The sequence below is a fragment of the Ranitomeya variabilis genome, chromosome 2 (genome assembly GCF_051348905.1).
Source record: "Ranitomeya variabilis isolate aRanVar5 chromosome 2, aRanVar5.hap1, whole genome shotgun sequence".
In the NCBI taxonomy this organism is placed as follows: domain Eukaryota; kingdom Metazoa; phylum Chordata; class Amphibia; order Anura; family Dendrobatidae; genus Ranitomeya; species Ranitomeya variabilis.
Genome location: NC_135233.1, coordinates 458628389 through 458654304, shown reverse-complemented (window position 1 = coordinate 458654304; position 25916 = coordinate 458628389). Strand labels below are relative to the sequence as shown.

The 25916-nt window shown below is 42.5% G+C and overlaps 2 protein-coding genes across 4 annotated transcripts in view; both read right to left on the bottom strand.

Moving 5' to 3' along the window:
• The window catches only part of LOC143806638 (cathepsin W-like), a 37507-nt gene extending 21832 nt beyond the window's left edge, over positions 1-15675 (bottom strand). Inside the window, exons 1-3 of one of the 3 annotated variants that reach the window (XM_077287404.1) lie at positions 15552-15675; positions 7628-7682; positions 1528-1641 (exon numbers count right to left, since the gene is read on the bottom strand). In XM_077287404.1, the coding sequence (XP_077143519.1) occupies positions 1528-1641; positions 7628-7682; positions 15552-15593 (211 nt within the window). In that variant the 5' untranslated portion in view covers positions 15594-15675. Of the gene's footprint in view, positions 1-1527; positions 1642-7627; positions 7683-7823; positions 7993-15551 lie in introns of those variants that run through there. The other 2 variants (XM_077287406.1, XM_077287403.1) reach the window with 2 other exon arrangements.
• Positions 15676-15772: 97 nt separating this feature from the next.
• LOC143806639 (cathepsin W-like) overlaps positions 15773-25916 on the bottom strand; it is a 103381-nt gene continuing 93237 nt past the window's right edge. The window contains exons 10-11 of the mRNA XM_077287407.1: positions 17213-17271; positions 15773-16398 (exon numbers count right to left, since the gene is read on the bottom strand). Coding sequence (XP_077143522.1) covers positions 16294-16398; positions 17213-17271 — 164 coding nt within the window. The 3' untranslated portion in view covers positions 15773-16293. The remainder of the gene's footprint in view (positions 16399-17212; positions 17272-25916) is intronic.

The following is a 25916-nucleotide window of genomic DNA, read 5'->3' as shown; positions in this document are numbered from 1 at the left end:
TTTGTCACTTACTGGGCTAAATATAACAATTTTATCAGCAGGAGATTATCACTAGAAGACTCCATATTCATTAGCTTTGTATAGTCACACCCCCAACAGTGATTGGCAGCTTGCTCACAGTATACACAGAAAGCTGCCAATCAGTGATGTGGGCGGGGCTATACACAGCTCAGCATTCAGGGAACTTGTAGATCTGCAGCAGATAAAACGGACACGGGGACTCAAACATTTTTCGAGCTCTCCAAAGTCACTCAGCACCTGAGCATGCTCAGATAACACCTTATCCGAATACGTTCTCTCATCGCTACTAAGAGCTCTTTGGTCCAGCTGATTTTTTTTTCCTGAATTTGGACTAAAAAATAATTACAATTTCCCATAAAGGAGTGGAGAATTCTAAGCATTATTGGTTGTATGTGCAGATTGCATGCAGAGCCCATCAGAGCAGAAAGTCTACATGGTGTAGCATAGCAAAATAGCAGTATTAAAATAAAAAATGTACATACAAATCTGAATCGCCTTCTTTTCTCAATACAAAAATAGGCAAAGTGCAAATATGAAACACTTGAACATACTTGGTATCGTAAAAGTCACTCCCTAGTTAACAAATAAATTGAGGAAACAAAAGAATAAACATTTTGTAAAAGTCCAATCTATCAAAATTAACTCCATAGAGTAAAACTACATGAAGAGACAAAAAATCAGAACCTCATTAAAAAATGCAATAGAAAGCAATGAAAACATCATATGCACCCCAAATAGCACCAAAGAAGTCCTCATACTGCTTCATCAATGGAAAAATGTTTAAAAAGTTGCGTTTCTCAGAGAAGAGCAACCCAATTTTTTTTTCAAAGATAATTTTTCACTTCTTAAAGGGGTTGTCCAGGGTTTAAGCGCAAGTCTGCAATCACTTTGTTACTGCAGACTTGTCAATTTTCACAGCACTGGGTGCGGGCGTCCATGAGGTCGCAAGTATGCAATTTGCCTACTTCTAGACACATTCTAACTAGACATGTCCGGCCTCGCTCGTCTAGTTGGCACATGACCGCATGCATGCATATTGAATATTTTCGATCACACGCCCGCCAGCTCCCGACACCGGAAGTGTCTGCGGTCACAAAGTGTCTGCAGACTTGCTCCAAGACTGTACAACTCCTTTAACTACAAGAGAAGCTATACCAGTTTGGTATGGTGGTAATCCTACTGAGAGAAAAGGAAACCAATTGCCAGGTCATTTATACAATGAATGTCATAAAACCACAAAGCCATTGCTTGCGGAATTGAATTTTTTTTTTCACAATTTCATCCTACTTGGATTCCCCCCCCCCCCCCATTTTTCAGTACTTTATGTTACTGCTATGTTGATGGAAAAATGTAAATATTTTGGCTCTTGGAAGAAAAGGAAATAAAAGGTTGCAAAAAGGGGTTAAAGAGGTGTTTTAGGGAAAGATCTTTATTCTAATACGTAAACTATCAATGTCCTTCTCTAAAATCCCCCTTTAAAGTTTAATTTCACAAATGATGACTTACCTGTAAGGTCACTGAATTTGGTGACCCCATATTTTGCCGTCCCTCGTTCCTCTTTCTGTAGGCGACGAGCATCTTTTAAATTTGCGGTAAAAACGGACAATCTGTATCGATATTCTGCAGAGATATAAGATGACTAGTACAGTCAGGCTGGGTTCACATGTCCAGTACGATCCATTACATAGACATCTGTTTTTCTTCCAATTTGAAACATCCATTTTTTCTATTTTTTTGCTTACTGGATCCATTTCAGATGGATGATTACTGGATGTGTCCGAGTATTATAGAAATTAATTGTGGGAATACTCCCTGTATATACCTCTGACGTGTCTCCACCACTTTTCCAAATGACTTGTTCCTCTAGACCAGTGTTTCCCAAACTCTAGTCCTCACGGCCCCCATCAGGTCATGTTTTTAGAAATTCCTTTGTGCTGCACAGGCCATAGAATTATTATCAAGGTGTCAGAAATCGCCACAGGTTCTTCCCTCTGGGCAATACTAAGGAAATCCTAAAAAAATGATCTGTTGGGGGGCTGTAAGCAGTGTCTGACTGGGGTGCCAAGGGCCCACCAGTGACCAGCTCCGAGACCCCACTTTACAACTACATGCAAATTTGACATTATCCCCCATCGTAAATGTATATAACAACGAACTGGTTAGACTGTTAACTGAATAAGATGTTTTGTTTGTCTGTGTATAGTGACTCAAGTATACAGTGCAAAGTACTGCTCATATAAGAGAGTGATGGCCCACCAGAGGATTCTCCTGTTCTCTTGTGGGCCAGTCCAAGCTTGGCCATAAGAGCCAATAAGGGCTGTAAGAGATGGCTATGATGTTTGAAAACCCTAAATCCTAATGATGGTCTGGCAATATAAATTACCGAAAGTGGTAGTCATTAGTGATGAGAGAGCGTGCTGGGATAAGGTGTTATCTGAGCATGCTCGGGTGCTAACCGAGTGTCTTTGGCGTGCTGGAAAAATATGTTCGAGTCCCCACGGCTGCATGTCCCGGCAATTGAGGCAATCAAACAGCCGCAAGACATGCAACCGCGGGAACTCAAACATATTTTTTTAACAGACCCCGAAGACACTCCGTTAACACACGAGCATGTACAGATAACACCTGATCAGAGCACATTCGCTCATCACTAGTAGTCATGCATCAAGTCCTCGAGCTCACGTTTATTAAGCTCATTTCCCAATATCTTACTTCATGGAAAATAGTGAAGTATTGCAGTATGTAAAACCAGCCAGTAATCAAATGGTTGCAGTTTTAAGAGCGCTAGGAGGACTAAGCAAAAATGAGAAGTAGAAAAAAACCACTTGTTAAAAATGTGAAAAAAATAATTAAAATGTAAGTTTAGATCACCCCCCCCCTTTTCCCAATACAAATAAATACATATGGTATTGTCATGTCCTAAAAAGTCTAATCTATCAAAATGTTAAGTTAATTTACTCATATCGCAATAAAAAAGCAAAACTTCAGAATTTCCATTTTTCAGCACCTCTCCCCCAAATGCAATAAAACGCGATCAAAACTTTTTATGTATCTGAAATGGTACCAAAATAACCTGACCAGCGCCACATTATATATATTTTTTCCATTTTCCAGTACATTAAATGCTAAAATGAATTGTAAAAATATTTAGAATTGAGAGTCCTCAGTGGTTGATACCTTTTAATGGCTAACTGAAAAGATGGTAACAAATTGCAAGCTTTCGAGACTACATACGTATCACATATTTATGCACAACATACCGTAGTATAGAGAAAAAGAAAAAAAAAAAAAGAGGGGAAAAAAACCATGGATAAGCCAGGTGACATGAAGCAGAATTACCATGGGTGATAAACAGTTACATCCATAAATATTGGGCCAATTCTTAGATAAGGATTGTTTTATTGTCCTGTGATTAGGGTCTCTGTTGTGATGACCCCACATGGTCTGATGGGCAAGTTCCTTAGTTAATGTAAAAAGACATAAATCCATGTGACACATTCATTCCTGCAGTTAGAGTGTCAAAGGTCATCATCAGTTTATATTCCCAGACTCTCCTGTCTTTCTGCGATTTGAAGTTACCTTTCAATACAAGTAATTTCATGTCCATAATGTTATGATTTGGGAGACAGAAATGTATTGCCACAAGTATATCCATTCTTTTTTCTCTTATTGTATGGCGATGAGAGTTCATCCTTGTTCTCAGTTTCTGCCCTGTCTCCCCCACATACAGACCCCCAGTTGGACATTTAGTACAAATAATTAAATACACCACATTAGAAGTGACGCATCTGAAAGTACCTGGTATCTTGTAGTCCTGATGTGAATTGGGGATCTTTATCTTGTCCGTGGTCATTATAAATGGACAGGTTTTACATTTTTTCTGATTGCAGGGAAAGGTACCTGCAGCTGTTGGAGAGGACAGGGAGCTCTGTTATGATCCTTAGTGGTTGAGGATCACAAAATACTCCAGCTAAGTAACAAAACATAGGACAAGCTTTAGGGAGTTGGTAAACTGGACTGACCGCAAATCTGAACCTATCCAACACACTAGAGGTAGCCGGTGAACGTGACTAAAATCCTAGACGTCTCGAGCCAGCCTGAGGAACTAACTACCCCTAGAGAGAAAGAAAGACCTCACTTGCCTCCAGAGAAATAATCCCCAAAGATATAGAAGCCCCCAACAAATAATAACGGTGAGGTAAGAGGAAGGCACATACACAGGGGTGAAAGCAGATTCAGCAAATGAGGCCCACTAATACTAGATAGCAGAAAATAGAAAAGGGGTCTGTGCGGTCAGTAAAAAACCCTTACAAAATATCCACACTGAGATTTCAAGAACCCCCGCACCAACTAACGGTGTGGGGGGAGAAACTCAGTCCCCTAGAGCAACCAGCAAGCGAGGAAATTACATTTTAGCAAGCTGGACAAGAAACATGATGAATGCTGATAATCAAAAAATAAACAAACAAAAACTTAGCTTGTCTTGGAGAGACTGGGAGCAAGGTAGTCACAAGGAATCTGAAGAGCACTGAATACATTGAGAGCAGGCAAGGAACTGAGTATCCAGGTGAGCTAAATACGAAACCAACCAAGGATAACGAACCAGCTGATGCTGCCAACCTGCAGAAAGACACCACTACACAGTACCGCTTGTGACCACTAGAGGGAGCCCAAAAATAGAGTTCACAACAGAGCTCTTGACAATGATGCTTCTTAGATTTGGGGGCTGCCTAAAACACAGTAGTGGGGGGTCTGGAAAAATGGATTGTAAGCGGGCATCTTTTTGTAGTAAAGGTTGTAATTTCCGTGCAGCTCCCCTTAGCGCCTCCAGATTTGGATTGTAGGTAACTACTAGAGGCACCCGGTTATTTTCTTCTTTAGCTTTGTAATGTAGCAGGTGATTCCTTGATATTCTGGTGGCTCTTGTAATCTGGTTTTCAATTGTTCTTGGATGGTAGCCCTGATTCAAAAAGGTCTTTCTGAGGCGACCAAGGTGTTCATCCCTATCCATTGGGTTGGAACATATACGATTGTATCTGATGGCTTGGTTGTAGACAATGGAGTTTGTGTTTTGGTTTGAAACTGTCCCATTTAAGGTGTGTTGGGCGGTCGATTGGCTTCTGATACAGGGATGTCTCTATTTCATTGTTCTGCAGCTTAATGATGGTGTCCAAAAAGTTAATTTCAGTGCAGGAGTAGTTGAGTGTCAAGTTGATGGTAGGATGAAATTGATTAAACTGTTCATGGAACGACTTTAGCTGTGGCTCAGACTCCGTCCAGATGATTAAAATGTCATCAATGTAGCAGTAGTACGCCAGAGGCCTGATGGGACATGAGGACAAAAAGTCGCTTTCAAGCTTGGCCATGAAAAGATTTGCATACTGTGGGGCCATTTTTCTTCCCATTGCTGTGCCAGCCTCCTGCAGATAGATCTTCTTGTCAAACTCAAAGTGATTGCGGGTGAGGATGAATTTTATAAGTTTCACCACAGAATTTGCATCAGTCCCTGTGTTTCCCAGGAAGAATTTGCAGGTATTTAATCCATCCTGGTGTGGGATATTAGAGTACAAAGATTCCACATCCATGGTGGCCAGGATGGTTCCTTCTGGTAGAGGACCTATTGCTGATAGTTTATTCAATAGGTCAGTTGTGTCCTGAATGAAGCTGGGTGTGTCCTTTACCAGGGGTTTAAGAACACCCTCTACCCATCCAGATACCTGCTCAGTAAGGGTGCCCACACATGAAATAATTGGTCTTCCTGGGTTTCCAGATTTGTGGATTTTGGGAAGCATGTAGAATGTCCCTGTTCTTGGACTTTCTGGTATCAGGTCATCGGCTCTTATGGATTCGTCGGGCAGACAAGATACCAACTTGTTTAGTTCCTTGTAGTAGTCCTGTGTAGGATCCGACTCCAATATTTTGTAGTAGCGTGTGTCCATAAGTTGTCTGTTTGCTTCCTTCATGTAGTCTGATGTGTTCATCATGACTATTGCACCTCACATCAGAAATACAAGATACCAGGTACTTTCAGCTGCGTCACTTCTAATGTGGTGTACTTAATTATTTGTACTAAATGTCCAACTGGGGGTCTGTATGTGGGGGAGACAGGGCAGAAACTGAGAACAAGGATGAACTCTCATCGCCATACAATAAGAGAAAAAAGAATGGATATACCTGTGGCAATACATTTCTGTCTCCCAAATCATAACATTATGGACATGAAATTACTTGTATTGAAAGGTAACTTCAAATCGCAGAAAGACAGAAGAGTCTGGGAGTATAAACTGATGGCGACCTTTGACACTCTAACTGCAGGAATGAATGTGTCACATGGATTTATGTCTTTTTACATTAACTAAGGAACTTGCCCATCAGACCATGTGGGGTCATCACAACAGAGACCCTAATCACAGGACAATAAAACAATCCTTATCTAAGAATTGGCCCAATATTTATGGACGTAACTCTTTATCACCCATGGTAATTCTGCTTCATGTCACCTGGCTTATCCATGTTTTTTCCCCCTCTTTTTTTTTTTTTTTTTTTCTTTTTCTCTATACTATGTTGTGCATAAATATGTGATTCTTCAGAATTTGTTTTAGTCTTTGCCTGATGAAGAGACGTATGTAGTCTCGAAAGCTTGCAATTTGTTACCATCTTTTCAGTTAGCCATTAAAAGGTATCAACCACTGAGGACTCTCAATTCTAAATATTTTTCTATCTACTGGCTAACACGGTACCAAGATATATTTCTTTCCTGTATCAAAATAAATTGTGTAATTGAAAACTACAACTCATCTCACAATAATCAAGCCCTCATACAGACTTGAGGATGCTGATATTAAAAAAAAAAAGTTATTGGCATTGGAAGAAGGATAGGAAATAAAAAATGTAAAGAACAAAAATTGGCAACAGAGGGAAGGGGTTAAAAAAATGAAAGTATTATTTTGCTGCCTGTAAGGGACCCACATCTTCGTGTTGTGGGATCCTGATATGCCACGTGGTTTGCCACATCTCTTCACGGCTGCAACGTTATTGTTTGAGCTCACTGGTGTGACTAAACGAGCTCTGTCTGCAAAATTTGTTAGTTTTTCTCTTTTAATCTGAACTTCTCCTTCAGCCGTTATAAAAATCGTTAACGTTAATTGTTCGTCTAAGGACAGATTTAAACCTGTTTTTGCCACCAGTATGTAAGGTCGGTTTAACACAAAGGGTTTTGATGGTCCAAATACAATGCATAGACTGACCATGGGTCTCATGACCCAAATTCGACAGATTGGGTCTAGAGACCAGTGGCCGTTACATTTCAAAAATGGATATATGAATGATGTTGTTTTTCAACAGGAAAGAAATATATCTTGGTTGTTTTTCAATAAATTATGACGTACCGACATCAGACATTCTTGACCAATTGGCATAACATTACCAATGGCGTAAACATTTTTGTTAAGCAGAATAACAAGCAAAATGAACCTTTAGATTGGGATAATTATAAAAATGGAGCTTTGATAGAATATAGAGACCTATTGCAACATCACTGAAAAATATATAGAAGAAAAAACTACGTATGATACACAAATAATTGAGAAACATGATACATACTTACCTTCCGGACTCTTGTAAGCCTTATTATATCTCTTGATAAACTTCTCAAATTCTTTCTGGTTAAAAAGAAAAAAAAGATACATGAGAATGTATAGATGTCAAAAAGATTCTGGATAGGAATGAGGGAAAAGCCCCCATTTAACGCAGAATGATAGAAAGGGGAAAGTATGCAAAAATATTTGTAAAGAAGCAATCACCAGTTCAGCTTTCCCTAAGACAGCATGTATAAAAACACACAGAGGTGCGAGTAATGAGAATAGAAAATACATCGCGAAGAATTAAGTATCAGCTGCAATGACTGTTCAAATGTAAAAGAGAAACCTACAAAAACTGAATTTATATGTAGGAAGGAAACCACAAGTATGAAAAAAAGACTTGTAGATGGTCAATATTGGGCGGCAACTACGGTTAATAAAGTGTGAAATAAGAAAAACAAAAAAATACACAAATCTCTTAGAAATGAATTGACTTTCTGATTATTGACAGCATTTTCCTGGAATTCTCCGCCTATTTGAATGAAGTGACATGACCTTCACCTGCCTAAAAATGGTTGTGATGCCACCTTATCACCATTCTCTTCCTATGTCTGTTTTAGCCCCTTTACCCCCAAGGGTGGTTTGCACGTTAATGACCGGGCCAATTTTTACAATTCTGACCACTGTCCCTTTGTGAGGTTATAACTCTGGAACGCTTTAACGGATCCCAGTGATTCTGACATTGTTTTCTCGTGACATATTGTACTTCATGTTAGTGGTAAACTTTGCTTGACATTACTTGAGTTTATTTGTGAAAAAAAAACGGAAATTTGGCGAAAATGTTGAAAATTTCGGAATTTTCCAACTTTGAATTTTCATGCCCTTAAATCACAGAGATATGTCACACAAAATACTTAATAAGTAACATTTCCCACATGTCTACTTTACATCAGCACAATTTTGGAACCAACATTTTTTTTGTTAGGGAGTTATAAGGGTTAAAAATTGACCCGCAATTTCTAATTTTTACAACACCATTTTTTTTTAGGGACCACATCACATTTGAAGTCATTTTGAGGGGTCTATATGATAGAAAATACCCAAGTGTGACACCATTCTAAAAACTGCACCCCTCAAGGTGCTCAAAACCATATTCAAGAAGTTTATTAACCCTTCAGGTGTTTCACAGGAATTTTTGGAATGTTTAAAAAAATAAACATTTAACTTTTTTTCACAAAAAATTTACTTCTCATCCAATTTGTGTTATTTTACCAATGGTAACAGGAGAAAATGGACCCCAAAAGTTGTTGTACAATTTGTCCTGAGTATGCTGATACCCCATATGTGGGGGTAAACCACTGTTTGGGCGCCTAAACATTGAAACCCCCCACAAGTGACACCATTTTGGAAGGAACTTATCTAAGGAACTTATATAGATGTGTGGTGAGCACTTTGAACCCCCAAGTGCTTCACAGAAGTTTATAATGTAGAGCCGTAAAAATAAAAAATCTTATATTTTCCACAAAAAAATTTTTGCCCCCAATTTTTTATTTTCCCAAGGGTAACAGGAGAAATTGGACACCAAACGTTGTTGTGCAACTTTTCCTGAGTACGCTGATACCCCATATGTTGGGAAAAATCACTGGGCGCATGGCAGAGCTCAGAAGGGAAGAAGCGCCAGTTGACTTTTCGTTTGGAGAGCCCCTGATGTGCCTAAACATTGAAACTCCCCACAAGTGACCCCATTTTGGAAACTAGACTCCCCAAGGAACTTATCTAGATGTGTTGTGAGAACTTTGAACCCCCAAGTGTTCACTACAGTTTATAACACAGAGCCGTGAAAATAAAAAAATCTTTTTTTCCACAAAAATTATTTTTTAGCCCCCAGTTTTATATTTTCCCAAGGGTAACAGGAGAAATTGGACCCCAAAAGTTTTTGTCCAATTTATCCTGAATACACTGATACCCCATATGTTGGGGTAAACCCCTGTTTGGGCGCACGGGAAAGCTCGGAAGGGAAGGAGCATTGTTTTACTTTTTCAATGCAGAATTGGCTGGAATTGAGATCGGACATCATGTTGCGTTTGGAGAGCCCCTGATGTGCCTAAACAATGGAAACCTCCCATTTCTAACTCCACCCCTAACCCAACACACCCCTAAGCCTAATCCAAACCCTAAACACACCCCTAACCCCAACACACCCGTAAACCTAATCACACCCCTAACCACACCCCTAACCCTCACACACCCCTAACCAAACCGTAAACGTAATCCAAACCCTAACACCAACTCTAGCCTCAACCCTAACTTTAGCCCCAACCCTAACCCTAACTTTAGCCCCAACCCTATCCCTAACTTTAGCCCCAACCTTAACTTTAGCCCCAACCCTAACCCTAATGGGAAAATGGAAATAAATAAATTTTTTTATTTTATTATTTTTCCCTAACTAAGGCGTGATAATGGGGGATTTGATTTACTATTTATAGCGGGTTTTTATAGTGGGTTTTTATGTTGGGTTTTTATGATTGGCAGCTGTCACACACTAAAAGACGCTTTTTATTGCAAAAAAATATTTTTTGCGTTACCACATTCCGAGAGCTATAATTTTTCCATATTTTGGTCCACAGAGTCATGTGAGGTCTTGTTTTTTGCGGGACGAGTTGACGTTTTTATTGGTATCATTTTTTTATTCCGATTTTTGTTAGGCAGAATGAACAAAAATCAGCAATTCATGAATTTCTTTTTTCTTTTTGGTGGGTAGGGGGGCGTTTATTCCGTTCCGCGTTTGGTAAAATTGATAAAGCAGTTTTATTCTTTGGGTCAGTACGATTACAGCGATACCTCATTTATATTATTTTTTAATGTTCTGGCTCTTTTATACAATAAAAACGTATAGAAAAAATAATTATTTTTGAATCGCCTTATTCTGAGGACTATAACTTTTTTATTTTTTCGCTGATGGTGCTGTTTGGCAGCTCGTTTTTTGCGGGAAAAGATGACTTTTTCGGCTGTACAATGTTTATTTATGTCCGTCGTTTTGATCGTGTGTTATTCCACTTTTTGTTCGGCGGTATGATGATAAAGCATTGTTTTTTGCCTTTTTTTTTTTTTTTTACGGTGTTCACTGAAGGGGTTAACTAGTGGCACAGTTTTATAGTTCGGGTCGTTACGGACACGGTGATACTAAATATGTGTACTTTTATTGTGTTTTTTTTAATTTACATAAAGAAATGTATGTATTGGAACAATATCTTTTTTTATTATTTGTTTAGGATTTTTTTTTTTTTTACACATGTAAATATTTTTTTTTACTGTGTTACTTTGTCCCAGTGTGGGACATCATGTTATAGTGTCAGATCGCTGATCTGACACTTTGCAATGCACTGTGTCAGATCAGCGATCTGACATGCACTGCAGGAGGCTTCCTGGCGCCTGCTCTGAGCAGGTGCTTGCAAGCTACCTCCCTGCAGGACCTGGAAGGAGCCCCACGGCCACCTTGGATCCGGGGCCTGCAGGGAGGAGGACGGAGGAGACACTCGGAACATCGTGATCACATCGCGTTGCTCCGAGGGTCTCAGGAAAGCACGCAGGGAGCCCCCTCCCTGCGCGATGCTTCCCTATGCCGCCGGAATGCTGCGATCATGTTTGATCGCAGTGTTCCAGGGGTTAATGTGCCATGAGCGGTCCGTCAGGTGACACTTGGCCGCGCTCCCCCCGTTAGCGCGGCTGATCGTGTTAGACGTACTATCCCGTCGGAGGTCATACGGGCCGATACCACCTCGACGGGATAGTATGTCTAATGTCAGAAAGGGGTTAACATGTGCAGCAGTTAGGTCAGAAAGTAGTTTCATAGTTTTAAAGCTGTAAGAAGACACAAGTCCATTGAGATCAAGCTACATCCTAACATGTTAATCCAGAGGAAGGCAAAATCTCCATGACGCAGATGCTAATTACCCCATGTTAGAGGAAAAATGATTTCCTAACTCCACATACGGCAAACGGACAAGTTCCCTGGATCAACGTCCCATCACGGGATCTAGTGTCCATAACTTGTAGTATTATATTTATCATCTCATTCCCTCCTTGAATTTTGGTAATGAATCCACCATTACAACATCACGTTGCAGAGAGTTCCATAATCTCGCTGCTCTTACAGTAATGAGTCTCCGTCTGCGATGATGATTAAACCTTCTCTCTTCCAGACGTAGAGAATGCCACCTTATTGTCCCTAGGAGGCCTAGGAGTAAAAAGATCATTACAAACCTTGCTGTACTGTCCCTTCATATATTTGTACACTGTAATAAGATCGCCCCTAGCCTTCACTTTTCCAAATTGAAAAACTGCAAGTTTGATAACCTCTTCTTGATATTGCAGTTCACCCATTCTCTTAATAACTTTGCTCGCTCTTCTCTGCACCCCCTCTAATTGTGTGATGTTCTTCTTATACACTGGATCCAAACACTGTACACAGTATTCTAAGTGTGGCCATCTCCTGGCATCTTTGCCTCTTTTAATGCCTCCCATTATTTTACTTGCCTTAGCAGCAGCTGCCTGGCACTGGTCACTGAAGTAGTTTGCCGTCTACCGATATGCCCGAGTCTTTTTCACCCAATGTTTACCATTAAAGCACCACTCCGGCGGTTTTATTTTTCAGCACTGGAGTGGCGCTTTAAATGCCCGTCTTATTATACCTGCCTTCCGACCGCTTCACCTTTTATCGACACTGCTCTGTTTCCGTGGTGCCATCCTGTGCCTGTAACTTCTGAGTGGCTGGAAGTCAGAAGTTGTGTCACAAGACCTCAGTGCAAGTCTATGAGAGCCAGAACGAGGCTCTTAAAGAGATGTATTGAAAAGTAACCTACGACACTCTCCATGAAAGATTGGAGCTGCCCAGCAGGTCACTTTTCGCCAGAGATCGACAGGAGCGACACTGGAAAAGGAAGAAGGCGGTGGCAGGTGAGTATGAGACAGCACCACTCCAGCCATGCAATAGCAGAAAAAAAAAACCTGGAGTGGTGCTTTAAGTACATAATACATTTTGTTTGCTTGGCATGAGCTTACATTTTACGTTACACTTCAATTGCTTCATATATGCAGCGACAAGGCCAAAAATATGGACAGCAGTGTCCTCTCCTTGTACTTAACTGTCGATGAGGGTATAAGATGGAGGAGAAGGGAGCACAGGCAGTAGCCTCTTTTATATTCAGACGGCCATATGTACAACTCGGGTGGATGTGACTAGCTCCGTGTCCCTGCCTGCCTATTGGATAAGCACAGGAGCTGCCTGTTATTTACATGCACTAATCTGGTCTGTTAATCGGGCCAAAGTAGGGCATGCAGACCGTTGGTCCATGTGGAAAATTGGCCATTTGTACGGCACATTGGAGATTATAGGTACATGTGCTCTCCCTGTGTGGTCCGCGGTGACCTCAGTGAGCCCATATCCATATAATACACTCATCTGAAAGAGACTTTAAACAGGTAAAACACAGACAACATACTGTGTGCTACAGCGTTCCATCCATTTCTAAAAGATCTATTGCTAAAAGTCAATGGATAAAAAAAGTTCAGACAGTCTACCAGTATCAGTTGGAAAAAGGAATGAGAAAAAGAATGGATGCCACTAGGAATACACCTGATAAAATAATGATTCATTTTCTCAGGAATGGTAGCACTCACACGGATGTGATAAAGTAGCTCAAGATCGGGTTCATACAAGCATATGAAAAATCATCAGCGTTTAATCCAGAAAACTTGGACGATTTTTTTTTCCCTTGTCTGGTAGGTTTACACAAGCGTATTTTCGGTCCAAGTGCAGTCCTGTGAAAAAAAAAATTGCATCATGTAATTGGTTCTTCCGTGTGTTAAATGCGAAAATTGCCTCTTCCGAGAGGAAGAGGGCGTGAACTTAATAGCGCCACCTATTGGAAGCAGCAATCCTCCAAATGTGTTAAATGAGCTTTTCATTCAAGTCTATTGGTGCACAAAAACAAAAATTGGATGCCGTACAGAGCCACCATATAGCACGGATTGCACACTGATGACAGGTGATAAAAAAAATCGATTCAATTTTCTGTGTGACACTGACAGTTTTTCATACGGTCAGATGAAGTAATAACAAAAGAAATTTACTAAACCTGATGTCACAAAAATAGCTCAGAGTTTAGTGAAGAGACAAATAACCCAAAACCCAAATACTGCTTTTTGTTAAATCAAGGTTACTCCCATATACTGTACCTCCCCTTGGTGAGCTCCTGTGGGGGCTGATTGTGGGATGTGCTAGGTCTGTTAGAATTTTATGAGATTCACAACTTACAGGATATCTTCGGCTTTGGAGGTCCCAGGTGGTAGATATTTGTTACACCCGGTCTGTTTCCTGTACCTCCGGGGGGTCTCCGTCGGGTCTCCCACTCTGTGACAGCTCCACGCTGTTTGAATGCAGCCTCTGCCCCTCCTTCCTCTCCTGCTTCCTGGCGTGTGGCCAGCAGGTTCCCAGGCAGGGTTCTTAGGTCGCACGCGCGCTCACTCCCGGTCTCTTAAAGAGACAGTGTGCATTTTCCAAAAGTTGCCTCTAACCAATAGCGTGTGGTTGACTACTATTTCTAGCCCCTCCACCATAGTGAGGGCGCTGGAGCAATAAGTATCCACTGTTGCTAACTTCCAGTTCCTGTTAACATGCGTTTCTGTTTCTGAAGTATCTGCCAAGTACTCTGCTTACACTGTCTGTCTTTACAGAGCCTCTGGAACCTGTTACCCAGTTATTCTGGACTGCATCCACACGGTCTATGCTGGACCCATCTAGTCCCGCCAGTCTGCCAGCCACTCTTCCGGACTTCGCCATTACTCCCGGTACCAGCTTCTACTCGAACACCCTGGATCTTCTGGTCAGCTCTGCAGCATGCGCTAACCCTGCTGGCCCATCTGTTCCGCTGGGACAGCCGCAATGAGTACAGGGTCTAACTGGAGGTAGCACCTGTGTCCTCCAGACATTCCACTCTGTCCCTGTTCGAGGGGACTTGCTACGGGTGTTTGGGGCTCACGCAGTAACGCCCCCTTCGGAGCCCCCGGACCGTGGTCTAGTGGTTCCACATCTAACCTCAATAAATATGAATGTGAACTTCTACATCTGTGCCTCCGTTTCCATTCGTTAAAATATTGTAGTCATGTTTCCTTTTGCGATTTTATCTTTACATGGAGATGAAACATGACCTGTATAGCATAATCCATCTGACCCTTATTAAGATGGAGGGGATCTGCTGGTGATGTGAGTGCATGTGTTTTGTTCGTTCCTTTGCTGCAAAGCCGAAAATATAACTCCCATAAATATCAAATTGATACAAACCCCAATATTAATCACTGACCACTGACTCCGGCTGGCCTAGAAGCTTAGCTTTGATCAGAGGAAGCTTATGCATGGGAAGTGTACTTCCCCCACCTTTGCGTAAATGACTCAGTCTTTAAGTGTCTTCTTCACAGCAAATCTCCCTGATGTAATTACTTGTTCACTGCAGGGGGCCAATACTTCAATAGACGGGAGTGTCAGCTCTCTCTTACTTCCCCAGTTTTAATTAGTTTTTCTCTTCCTCAGTTATTTGCCTCATAGGTTAAATGTGAAGGTGCCATGACCCCTTTCTGGAGATGTATTATGGATTTAAATTTTTGTGTATTACAATACCTTTGGAAGTTAATAGTGTTCCAAAGTTGCTAGCTACTGCTCTAAAAGCCCAGCTACTGGGAGGATATTAACTTTGTTCATAGTTGTGTAGCCTTGGTCACTGCTTAGTACATAGTCAGTAACTGATTGCTGGCTCTGTACTGATGCAGCGCGGAGCCAGCTGTCAATCAATGCCAGTTACAGCCGTCGCTCACTATGTACTGCGCGTTGACTAAAGTTGCGCCTCTATGAATGAAAGCCTGACGCTGCTGAGATGAATAAACTTTATTTCTTACTGGTAGCCAGGTTTTCAGTGCAGCAGTCATCAAAAATATCATCTTTTTTGGGGGCGGTGTAGTGGGGTAGTTGCTCCACTTCAACAAAATGCGCTAAGAAGAGATCAAAACAAATGATGTGCCACAATAAGAACATAGAAAACTATTGCATGCACAGGTGTATTCAATATTTTGATCGGTATCACTCCCATTATCAGTAACTGCTATAAAAAGTGTAAAACTGTTGCTTGTAATATTTTATTTTAAAGGAATGCTCATTTAATATTTTTCAGATTGATTTTGCAGTGTTAAAAAGCGGTAGCAGGTTTGATACAATGCATCATTACGTATTTATCAGAAAAAAAATAGTCAAATGCAAATTAGCTAGAACATTGTGCACGTATTACTAACTTACACAAGAAGTTCCCTGATTGGCAGTAAAGGACGGTCAGGGATAAACGAAAATCAGACTGAGATGCCATGAAATAATAACAGAAGCCATTCTTACCTGGTAAATACCTTGCAGCTCCAGTGCTGCCACTCTGGTGCTTGGTCACCATGCTGCAGCCAATCATTGTCCTCAGCGGTCACACAGTGATTGGTTGCAGCAGTCATAATTGAGGCATTGTTATTGCTGTAGTACAGTTAACAGGTAATTAATGCTTTCATTATTATCTCATGGCGTTCCCCTCTTAGTCTGGTTTTGTTGATTCCACATAACATCTCAGACCCGTCACTGATACTGAAATTCATGAACACATTGTTAGGGAGGACAATATTTTTTCTTTCCTGCTTTGGTCACAACAGCACTTATAGGTTTCTCCGCAACACCGCAGACGTTTTTCCCATAATAGATTTTGAAAAATCCCTGGAGAAGAGAAAATGTCTATTAGTATTCATGTTATTGTTACCGTTATAGCATACCGACAGTTAAAGGGAATCTGTCAGCAGATTTTTAATATGTAATCTGACATCAGCATGATGTAGGGGACTGAAACTCTGATTCCAGTGATGTATCACTAACTGGGTTGTGGTTTTGTTTCAATAACATCAGTGTTTTATAAGCGGGAGATTATCACTACAGGACTAGGTGTCTCGTGTCTCCTAGTCCAACCACGCCCCCAGCACTGATCTGCAGCTTTCTGCCAGTATACAGTGCACACAGAAAGCTGCCAATCAGGGGTTATCTGGGACTTTGATTATTTTCCCTATGAGGGTAAAAACTTACCGGCAAGTAGTTGATAACTACCTGCCTGTTCTGCCCGGTGCTGATCTTTAGCGACTCAGTGCGGTCACGGACAGGTCCTGCTGATGATTCTGCTGCTTCATTTGACCTCGTGTTAATAAAGCAGCTCTTCCTATATGGCGTCACTGCTGACATCATGTTGATTGACAACCAGCTCCCCGCAGTTAGGCAGCAGGGAGCCAGCTGCCAATAAGCATGACATCAGCATAGATGCCCCAACTTGCAAGTGAAGAAGCTGCTGTCACCGTAACATCACATGAAGCCGCAGAATTGGTCCGTGATCACTCTGAGCCGGCAGAGATCAGCGCCGGTCACAACAAGCAGGTTACTATCAACTACCTGGCAGTACGTTCTTAGCCCATAAGGAAAAATAAGCAAAGTCCTTGATAGCTCCATCAACACCTTGTGAAAGTAGCCTATTATTACTAATACTTACGCTTTCTCCCCAAGTATTCCCCCAGCTGTTTTTCATTATCCAATAAGGGATGTTAGTATCTGTATAAAAGAAAAATAAATACATGTTTTGGGTTAAGAACATTAAAAAAAACCTCTCAATAATGATTAAATAAAGGAGTGCAGTGATTGGAGACTTCTATTCTCCCCTCAAAGGGAAGGTACACTTTAAGAGTAATTTGTCCTAAAGAATATGGACCTTTTTCTTTTTGCTTTAATTCAATGTAATTTCAGCTAAACATAAATAATAAATAAAAATGTTTTTGCATGAAAATACTTGTATTTAATTTTAAAAAATGACCCCCCCAAAGGTTCATAGTGTTTTTCCACTACAATGAAACTGAGTAAGATTCTGTTTGTTTATAAATAGACATTTCACAGAATGACAATAGTTACTTTGTGGTCACGTTTCCTCAACACATCAGCTACAATATTTAATAGCATATATTCTTCATTAATCCTTCTGTGCAAATATACATATAAAAAAATGTGTTGCATTTCTTTACTAACTGATTGAACTTTGAACTAAGACATTTCATCTGTTTGTGTTAAAAATATATATTTATAATTGAGTTAATTGTTTTTCTGTTCTTGTTTTTTATGTTTTATATTGTAGTTTCACTATTTTTACTAAAAATACGAAAGTCCGACACCTATTTATTTTAGAGATCAATGCTTGTTTGAGAATGCCTATACTTTTTTAATATTCATATGTTTATTGCATTTATGGCTCGTACATACGATTCTTTTAATCAGAAAAGTGCTATCCATGGTTTTGACGAATAGCACTCTTACCTATTTCATTCTATGGGGTTATTTTTTTTCCTTGAACTGAGTGGTCCGAGAAAAAAATAAAAGATCGCATCATACAACATTTCCTTCTGAGAATTGCATGCCGCTCGTTCATTTATGCCTATTGGAAATCCGAGTGAGCTCCGATTTTTCACTGACCGACATTTTGTTTCTCCACTTCCAAGAAAATTGGATCCCACTCTGATCAGAGTGATTAGCATCGGACCTATTTTGTCGAATGGAGAGAAACCGCTTATGTGACCCTCGCCTAATAATGAATTTTCCAAATTGTACCTGCACACCACTTTAGGCTTTATTCATACATCAGTATTTGAATGCCAAAAACTAGGAGTGTCTCCAAAACTCAGAACGGGTGTCAATCTTTCAATTATATTTTTTACTGTATGTTCCACTGGTTTTGGCATACCAAATACTGACCAAATACTTATGTGTGAACAAGCCCTTATTTAGTGGGGGTGCCAGTGATGGACTAATTGCAGTTAGTAACTTGATCCACAAATTCCACATTCTTCTTCAATCACTTTGATTTTTCAAAAATCTTTTTAGCACGATTTCCATCAAGGCTCAAAACAATGAACACATTAATTCAGGTAAGTGAAGTGTTTCGCTTGCTCCGGACCTTTTCTACAGTGCTATGTGTATGTAATAGTAAAGTTGAAGCATGGAGATCTCAGTCACTCATTTCACCACTGCACAAAGTGTACAAATATCCATTTTGCAAAGGTAAGCAGCTATATAACAATTGGAGAGCACTAATGAATTTTTCAGTAATTGAGCCACAATGAAATTATTAGGAAAGCTTTAGGCCAGTTTCATAATCAGTATTTTTTTTTAATAAAAACATCCCTGTATTTCTGGGGTTTTTTTCAGTTGAAATCAGAATTGGATCCAGCAAGAAGAAGTATAAAAGTCCATCCTTTTATATATTCTGGTTGTTATAAATTCAGAGACACAGGTCTCTCTTGACCGTGGCCTGTCTCTATAAGGATGGCTCTAAAAGGATAACAGCAGAAATATGCCAGAAAAATAATTCCCTGCTATAGATGCTTCACTATTATTATTATTACTAGACTGTGGCCCGATTCTAACGCATCGGGTATTCTAGAATATGCATCATGTCCCAGTAGTATATGGACAATGATGATTCCAGAATTCGCGGCAGACTGTGCCCGTCGCTGATTGGTCGAGGCAACCTTTATGACATCATCGTCGCCATGGCAACCATTATGACATCTATGTCGATACTGTGCCCGTCGCTGATTGGTCGAGGCCTGGCGGCCTCAACCAATCAGAGACGTGGGATTTCCATTATGACATCATCGTCGCCATGCTGTGCCTGTCTCTGATTGGTCGAGGCCTGGCGGCCTCGACCAATCAGAGACGCGGGATTTCCAGGACAGACAGACAGACAGACAGACAGACGGAAAAACCCTTAGACAATTATATATATAGATTATTATTATTACTATGCTTCGTTATTGCTATCAATCTGACAATCGATCTGCTTCATCCTCCGGTATGTCCGCTGGCTGCAACCCCAATCCCATCACCATCACCCAACTTTCCTGATCCTTCTCACCCTGTATCCGTCTGCTATTCCTGGTATGTCCGCTTGCTGCTAGTACTGTTTTTTTTTCTTTTTGTTTTTCCCCTGCATGTTTTCTCACCTTAATTCCTTGATGCCAACACACAGTTGGCTTTATGTTTCCATTTTGATCTATTTCCCCTTGCATTTTCCCTTCTGACTTCTAATTAATCCCCTCCTCTGTCTGTGACCAGTCTCCCTGCTGCCCCTCCCTCCTGATCACACCTGGCCTATTTCATCTGTGACTAACCACTGTTATTAAATGTACTAAACTTCTTACCCTTTCCACCATACTTACTCTCATCATGCTGACATACGCTCTAACAGTTTTAGCTCCATTACTCCTCACTCTCCTTCGCTATCGCCAAACCCCAGCACCCTCTAACCAAGTAATAATCTCTCCTTCCCTCCTGCCTCCCCACCTTACCTCCTCTGCTGACCTGCTCCTCAACCTCAGATCTCTCCTAATAAAACGCAAAACAAGCCGCCCACTCTCCTTCTCCCACCTGCTCTGCCTCTCTCTGCTTCTCCTCACTGCTGGCGACATATCTCTCAATCCTGGACCCCAACAGCTCATACCTCCCATTACTATTTCCTCCTATTGCTCCCAACCCAATATAAACACCCGAAATCTTGGCCACCTCAAATCTGTGCCCATGACACCCACCCCCCTGCACCCTCTCTCTGGATCACTATGGAATGCCCACTCCATCTGCAATAAACTCCACGTGATTCATGACCTCTTTACCTCTCGTAATCTTTCTTTTCTGGGCATCACCGAAACATGGCTGACACCCTCTGGCACAGCCTCTTTTGCAGCACTATGTTACAGTGGCCTCCACTTCACCCACACTCCTTGCCCTGGCAACAAACATGGTGGAGGAGTGGGCCTTCTCCTTTCTTCCAACTGTACCTTTAACCCAATCCCACCTCTACCCTCCCTTATCCTCCCCTCTTTTGAAGTCCACTCTGTCCGCATCTACTCTCCCTCCAACCTCCAAGTGGCCATCATATACCGACCTCCGGGCCCAACCACTGCCTTTATTGACCAATTCTCCACCTGGCTCCTTCACTTTCTGTCTGCTGACATTCCCACCATCATCATGGGTGACTTCAACATCCCCATTGACACCCACCAGTCAGCAGCCTCCAAACTCCTGTCCCTTACTTCATCTTTTGGACTTACTCAGTGGTCCTCCACAGCCACTAACACAGATGGACATACATTAGACCTGGTCTTCACCCATCTCTGCTCCATATCTAACTTCACAACCTCCCTCTCCCTCTGACCACCATCTACTAACTTTTTCATCCCTGTCCTCACCTGTCACCCATGTCCAGCAACATGTGCACCCCCGCAGAAACCTCGTACACCCTGACACTCACACGCTCTGACTCTATCCTACCACTAGCATCCATATCCTCACTCCAGGACACAGACATGTAGTATATAACAGCCCACATAGCATATAACACAGCCACGTAGTATATAGCACAGCACACGTAGCATATAACAGCCCATATAGTATATAGCACAGCCACATATTATATAGCACAGCCCACGTAGTATATAACACGGCCCACGTAGTATATATAACAGCCCACGTAGTATATAACATGGCCCACGTAGTATATAGAACAGCCATGTAGTATATAGCACAGCCCAAGTAGCATATAACAGCCCATATAGTATATAGCACAGCCACATAGCATATAACATGGCCCACGTAGTATATAGAACAGCCATGTAGTATATAGCACAGCCAACGTAGCATATAACAGCCCATATGGTATATAGCACAGCCACATAGTATATAACACGGCCCACGTAGTCTATAGCACAGACATGTAGTATATAGCACAGACATGTAGTATACAGCACAGCCCCCTCCCCCCAAGAATGGCCCCATAGTCCAGGACTCACTGTTATAGTTACAAAAAAAAAAACACTCCTCACCTCTCAACGTGCCCGCGCTGCTCCCTGCTCCAGTCCCTGCGGCTGCCGCTGCACTGCCTGACACACAGCGAGTGTGCGATGACGTCATCGCGCACCCGCAGCGGCAGTTTCAGAGGCAGAGTGGGGAATGATGGGAGAGGGAGCGTCAGGTGACGCTCTCTCCTCCATCATTTGCTTTGAACTTTACCGGCAGACGCCGGTATAGTTCAATGCGGCGGCGGGGGAGTTGACGCTGGCAACAGGCGGGCCCCCCTGCCTCACAGAGGCCCGATAGCGGCTGCATGATGTGCCGCTAGCTGAGGGCCCCTGGGAGAGCGGGGGCCATAGGCAGCTGCCTGCCCCTAACGCCGGCCCTGAATGGGCCCCCCTGTCTCGCCAGGGCCCCGTCACTTGCCCGGGTACTCCGGGTGCTGATGCCGGCCCTGCCTGGCACAATAACATCACAAAAAATCTTTGGCAAGTATCCAGAATTGCAGAACGGCATTGGAAGAAAACGCATTTGCGAGATGATTTCACTGCACTCAAACAAGCAACACTTGCATTCAAATCAGCTCTCACCTCTGACAGGCCTATTTTACATCCCTCGAATCTTCTTTATCCCACAACCCCAAACAGTTGTTCAACACTTTTAACTCCCTCCTCCGCCCACCACTGCCCCCTCCGAGTTCCCTAATCGTTGCCAAGGACTTTGCCACGCACTTCAAAAATAAGATAGACCAAACAAGGCAAGTCTTTGTTGCCATACCACCACAACCCTGTCATGATTCCCCAATGGCATGGGAACATCAGAAACACAAAATAACAGACTAGCCCTCGGGTGATGGAAACTCAAGCTGACCGTGACCTAAATCTACCACACAACTAACAGTAGCCAGGAAGCATTCCTACGGCTGCCTAGATGCCATGCGCCAGCCGGAGAACTAACTACGCCTGGAAGAGGAAGGAACAGACCTGGCTTACCTCTAGTGAAATTCCCCAAAGATGATAGTAGCCCCCACATATATTAACGGTGAGTTCAGAGGAAAAGACATACACAGTATGAAGGTAGATTTAGCAAAGCGAGGTCCACTTACTAGATAGAGGAAGGATACAAAAGAGGACTTCACGGTCAGCTGAAAAACCCTTTCAAAAACCCATCCTGGAATTACTTTAAGACTCCTGTGTCAACTCATGACACAGGAGTGGCAATTTCAGTCCACAAGAGCTTCCAGTAACAGGAAATGACAAACTGTAAACTAGACAAAAAATACAAAACAAAAAGGACAAGAGTCCACTTAGCTGATCAGCAGACTGGTAGCAGGAACATGCAACTGAAAGACTCAGGTTACAATGATGACCGGCAAGGAAGTGACTGGAGAGCAAGGCTAAATAGGGAACTCCCAAAACTGATGGAAGCAGGTGAGCTGAGGCAGAAAAGAACACACAAGTCTCCAGTACCACCAGCCACCACTAGGGGAGCCCAAAAAGCGGATCACAACAGTACCCCCCCCTTAAGGAGGGGGCACCGAACCCTCACAAGAACTGCCAGGGCGACCTGGATGAGCCCTATGAAAGGCACAAACCAAATCCGAGGCATGAACATCAGAGGCAGTTACCCAAGAATTATCTTCCTGACCATAGCCCTTCCATTTAACCAGATACTGGAGTCTCCGCCTGGAAATACGGGAGTCCAAGATCTTCTCTATAACGTACTCCAATTCACCCTCAACCAGCACAGGAGCAGGAGGCTCAGCAGAAGGAACCACCGGCACCTCGTATCTCCGCAACAACGACCGATGGAACACATTATGGATAGCGAAAGATGCCGGGAGGTCCAAACGAAAGGAAACAGGGTTAATAATCTCCAAAATCCTATAGGGACCGATGAACCGAGGCTTAAATTTAGGAGAAGAAACCCTCATTGGGACAAAACGGGAAGACAACCACACCAAGTCCCCAACACGAAGGCGAGGACCAACCCGACGCTGGCGGTTAGCAAACCGCTGAGTCCTCTCCTGGGACAAATTCAAATTGTCCACCACTTGTTCCCAAATCCGATACAACCGATCCACCACAGCATCTACTCCAGGACAATCCGAAGACTCCGCCTGACCAGAAGAAAAACGGGGATGAAACCCCGAATTGCAAAAGAAAGGGGAAACCAAAGTGGCCGAACTAGCCCGATTATTAAGAGCAAACTCCGCCAACGGCAAAAAGGCAACCCAATCATCCTGATCCGCAGACACAAAACACCTCAAATACGTCTCCAAAGTCTGATTAGTTCGCTCCGTCTGGCCATTAGTCTGAGGATGGAAGGCAGACGAAAAAGACAAATCAATGCCCAACCTGGCACAGAATGCCCGCCAAAATCTAGAAACGAACTGGGTACCCCTATCAGAAACGATATTTTCAGGAATACCATGCAAGCGAACCACATTTTGAAAAAACAAAGGAACCAACTCAGACGAGGAAGGCAACTTCGGCAATGGCACCAAATGAACCATCTTAGAAAAACGGTCACACACCACCCAGATAACAGACATCCTCTGAGAGACAGGAAGATCAGAAATAAAGTCCATCGAGATGTGCGTCCAAGGCCTCTTCGGAATAGGCAAGGGCAACACCACCCCGCTAGCCCTAGAACAACAAGGCTTGGCCCGAGCACACACATCACAAGACTGCACAAAAACACGCACATCTCGAGACAGAGATGGCCACCAGAAGGATCTAGCCACCAAATCCCTGGTACCAAAAATTCCAGGATAACCCGCCAGCGTAGAAGAATGAACCTCCGAGATGACTCTACTGGTCCAATCATCAGGAACAAACAGTCTACCAGGTGGACAGCGATCAGGTCTATCCGCCTGAAACTCTCGCAAAGCACGTCGCAGATCTGGGGAAATAGCGGATAATATCACCCCATCCTTAAGGATACCTGTAGGTTCCGAATCACCAGGGGAATCAGGCTCAAAACTCCTAGAAAGGGCATCTGCCTTCACATTCTTAGAACCTGGTAGATATGAGACCACAAAATTAAACCGAGAGAAAAACAACGACCAGCGCGCCTGTCTAGGATTCAGGCGCCTGGCAGACTCAAGATAAATCAGATTCTTGTGATCAGTCAAAACCACCACCTGATGTCTAGCACCCTCAAGCCAATGACGCCACTCCTCAAATGCCCACTTCATGGCCAAAAGCTCCTGATTACCGACATCATAATTTCTTTCGGCGGCAGAAAATTTTCGAGAAAAGAACGCACAAAGTCTCATCACTGAGCAATCGGAACTTTTCTGCGACAAAACCGCCCCCGCTCCGATCTCGGAAGCATCGACCTCAACCTGAAAGGGGAGAGAGACATCAGGCTGGCGCAACACAGGGGCAGACGAAAAGCGGTGCTTAAGTTCCCGAAAGGCCTCCACAGCGGCAGAGGACCAATTGGCAACATCAGCAGCACCCTTCTTAGTCAAATCCGTAAGAGGCTTAGCAACACCAGAAAAAACAGTTATAAATCGACGATAAAAATTAGCAAAGCCCAAGAACTTCTGAAGACCCTTTAGAGAAGTAGGCTGCGTCCAGTCACAAATAGCCCGAACCTTGACAGGGTCCATCTCAACAGAAGAAGGGGAAAAAATGTACCCCAAAAAGGAAATCTTTTGAACCCCAAAAACACACTTAGAACCCTTTACACACAGAGAATTCTCCCGCAAGACCTGAAAAACCCTCCTGACCTGCTGAACATGAGACTCCCAGTCCTCAGAAAAAATCAAAATATCGTCCAAATACACAATCATAAATTTATCCAGATATTCACGCAAAATATCATGCATAAAGGACTGAAAAACTGAAGGTGCATTAGAAAGGCCGAAAGGCATTACTAAATACTCAAAGTGGCCCTCAGGCGTATTAAATGCGGTTTTCCACTCATCCCCTTGCTTAATTCGCACCAAATTATACGCCCCACGGAGATCAATCTTGGAGAACCACTTAGCCCCCCTTATGCGAGCAAACAAATCAGTAAGCAGCGGCAACGGATACTGATATTTGACAGTAATTTTATTCAGGAGTCGATAATCAATACAAGGCCTCAGCGAGCCATCCTTTTTAGAGACAAAGAAAAACCCAGCTCCTAAAGGTGATGAAGAAGGACGAATATGTCCCTTTTCCAGGGACTCCTTAACATACTCTCGCATGGCAGCATGCTCAGGTACAGACAGGTTAAACAAACGACCCTTTGGAAATTTACTGCCTGGAATCAGATCTATGGCGCAATCACACTCTCTGTGGGGAGGGAGAGAACCAATTTTAGGCTCTTCAAAAATATCCCCAAAATCCGACAAAAATGCCGGAACCTCA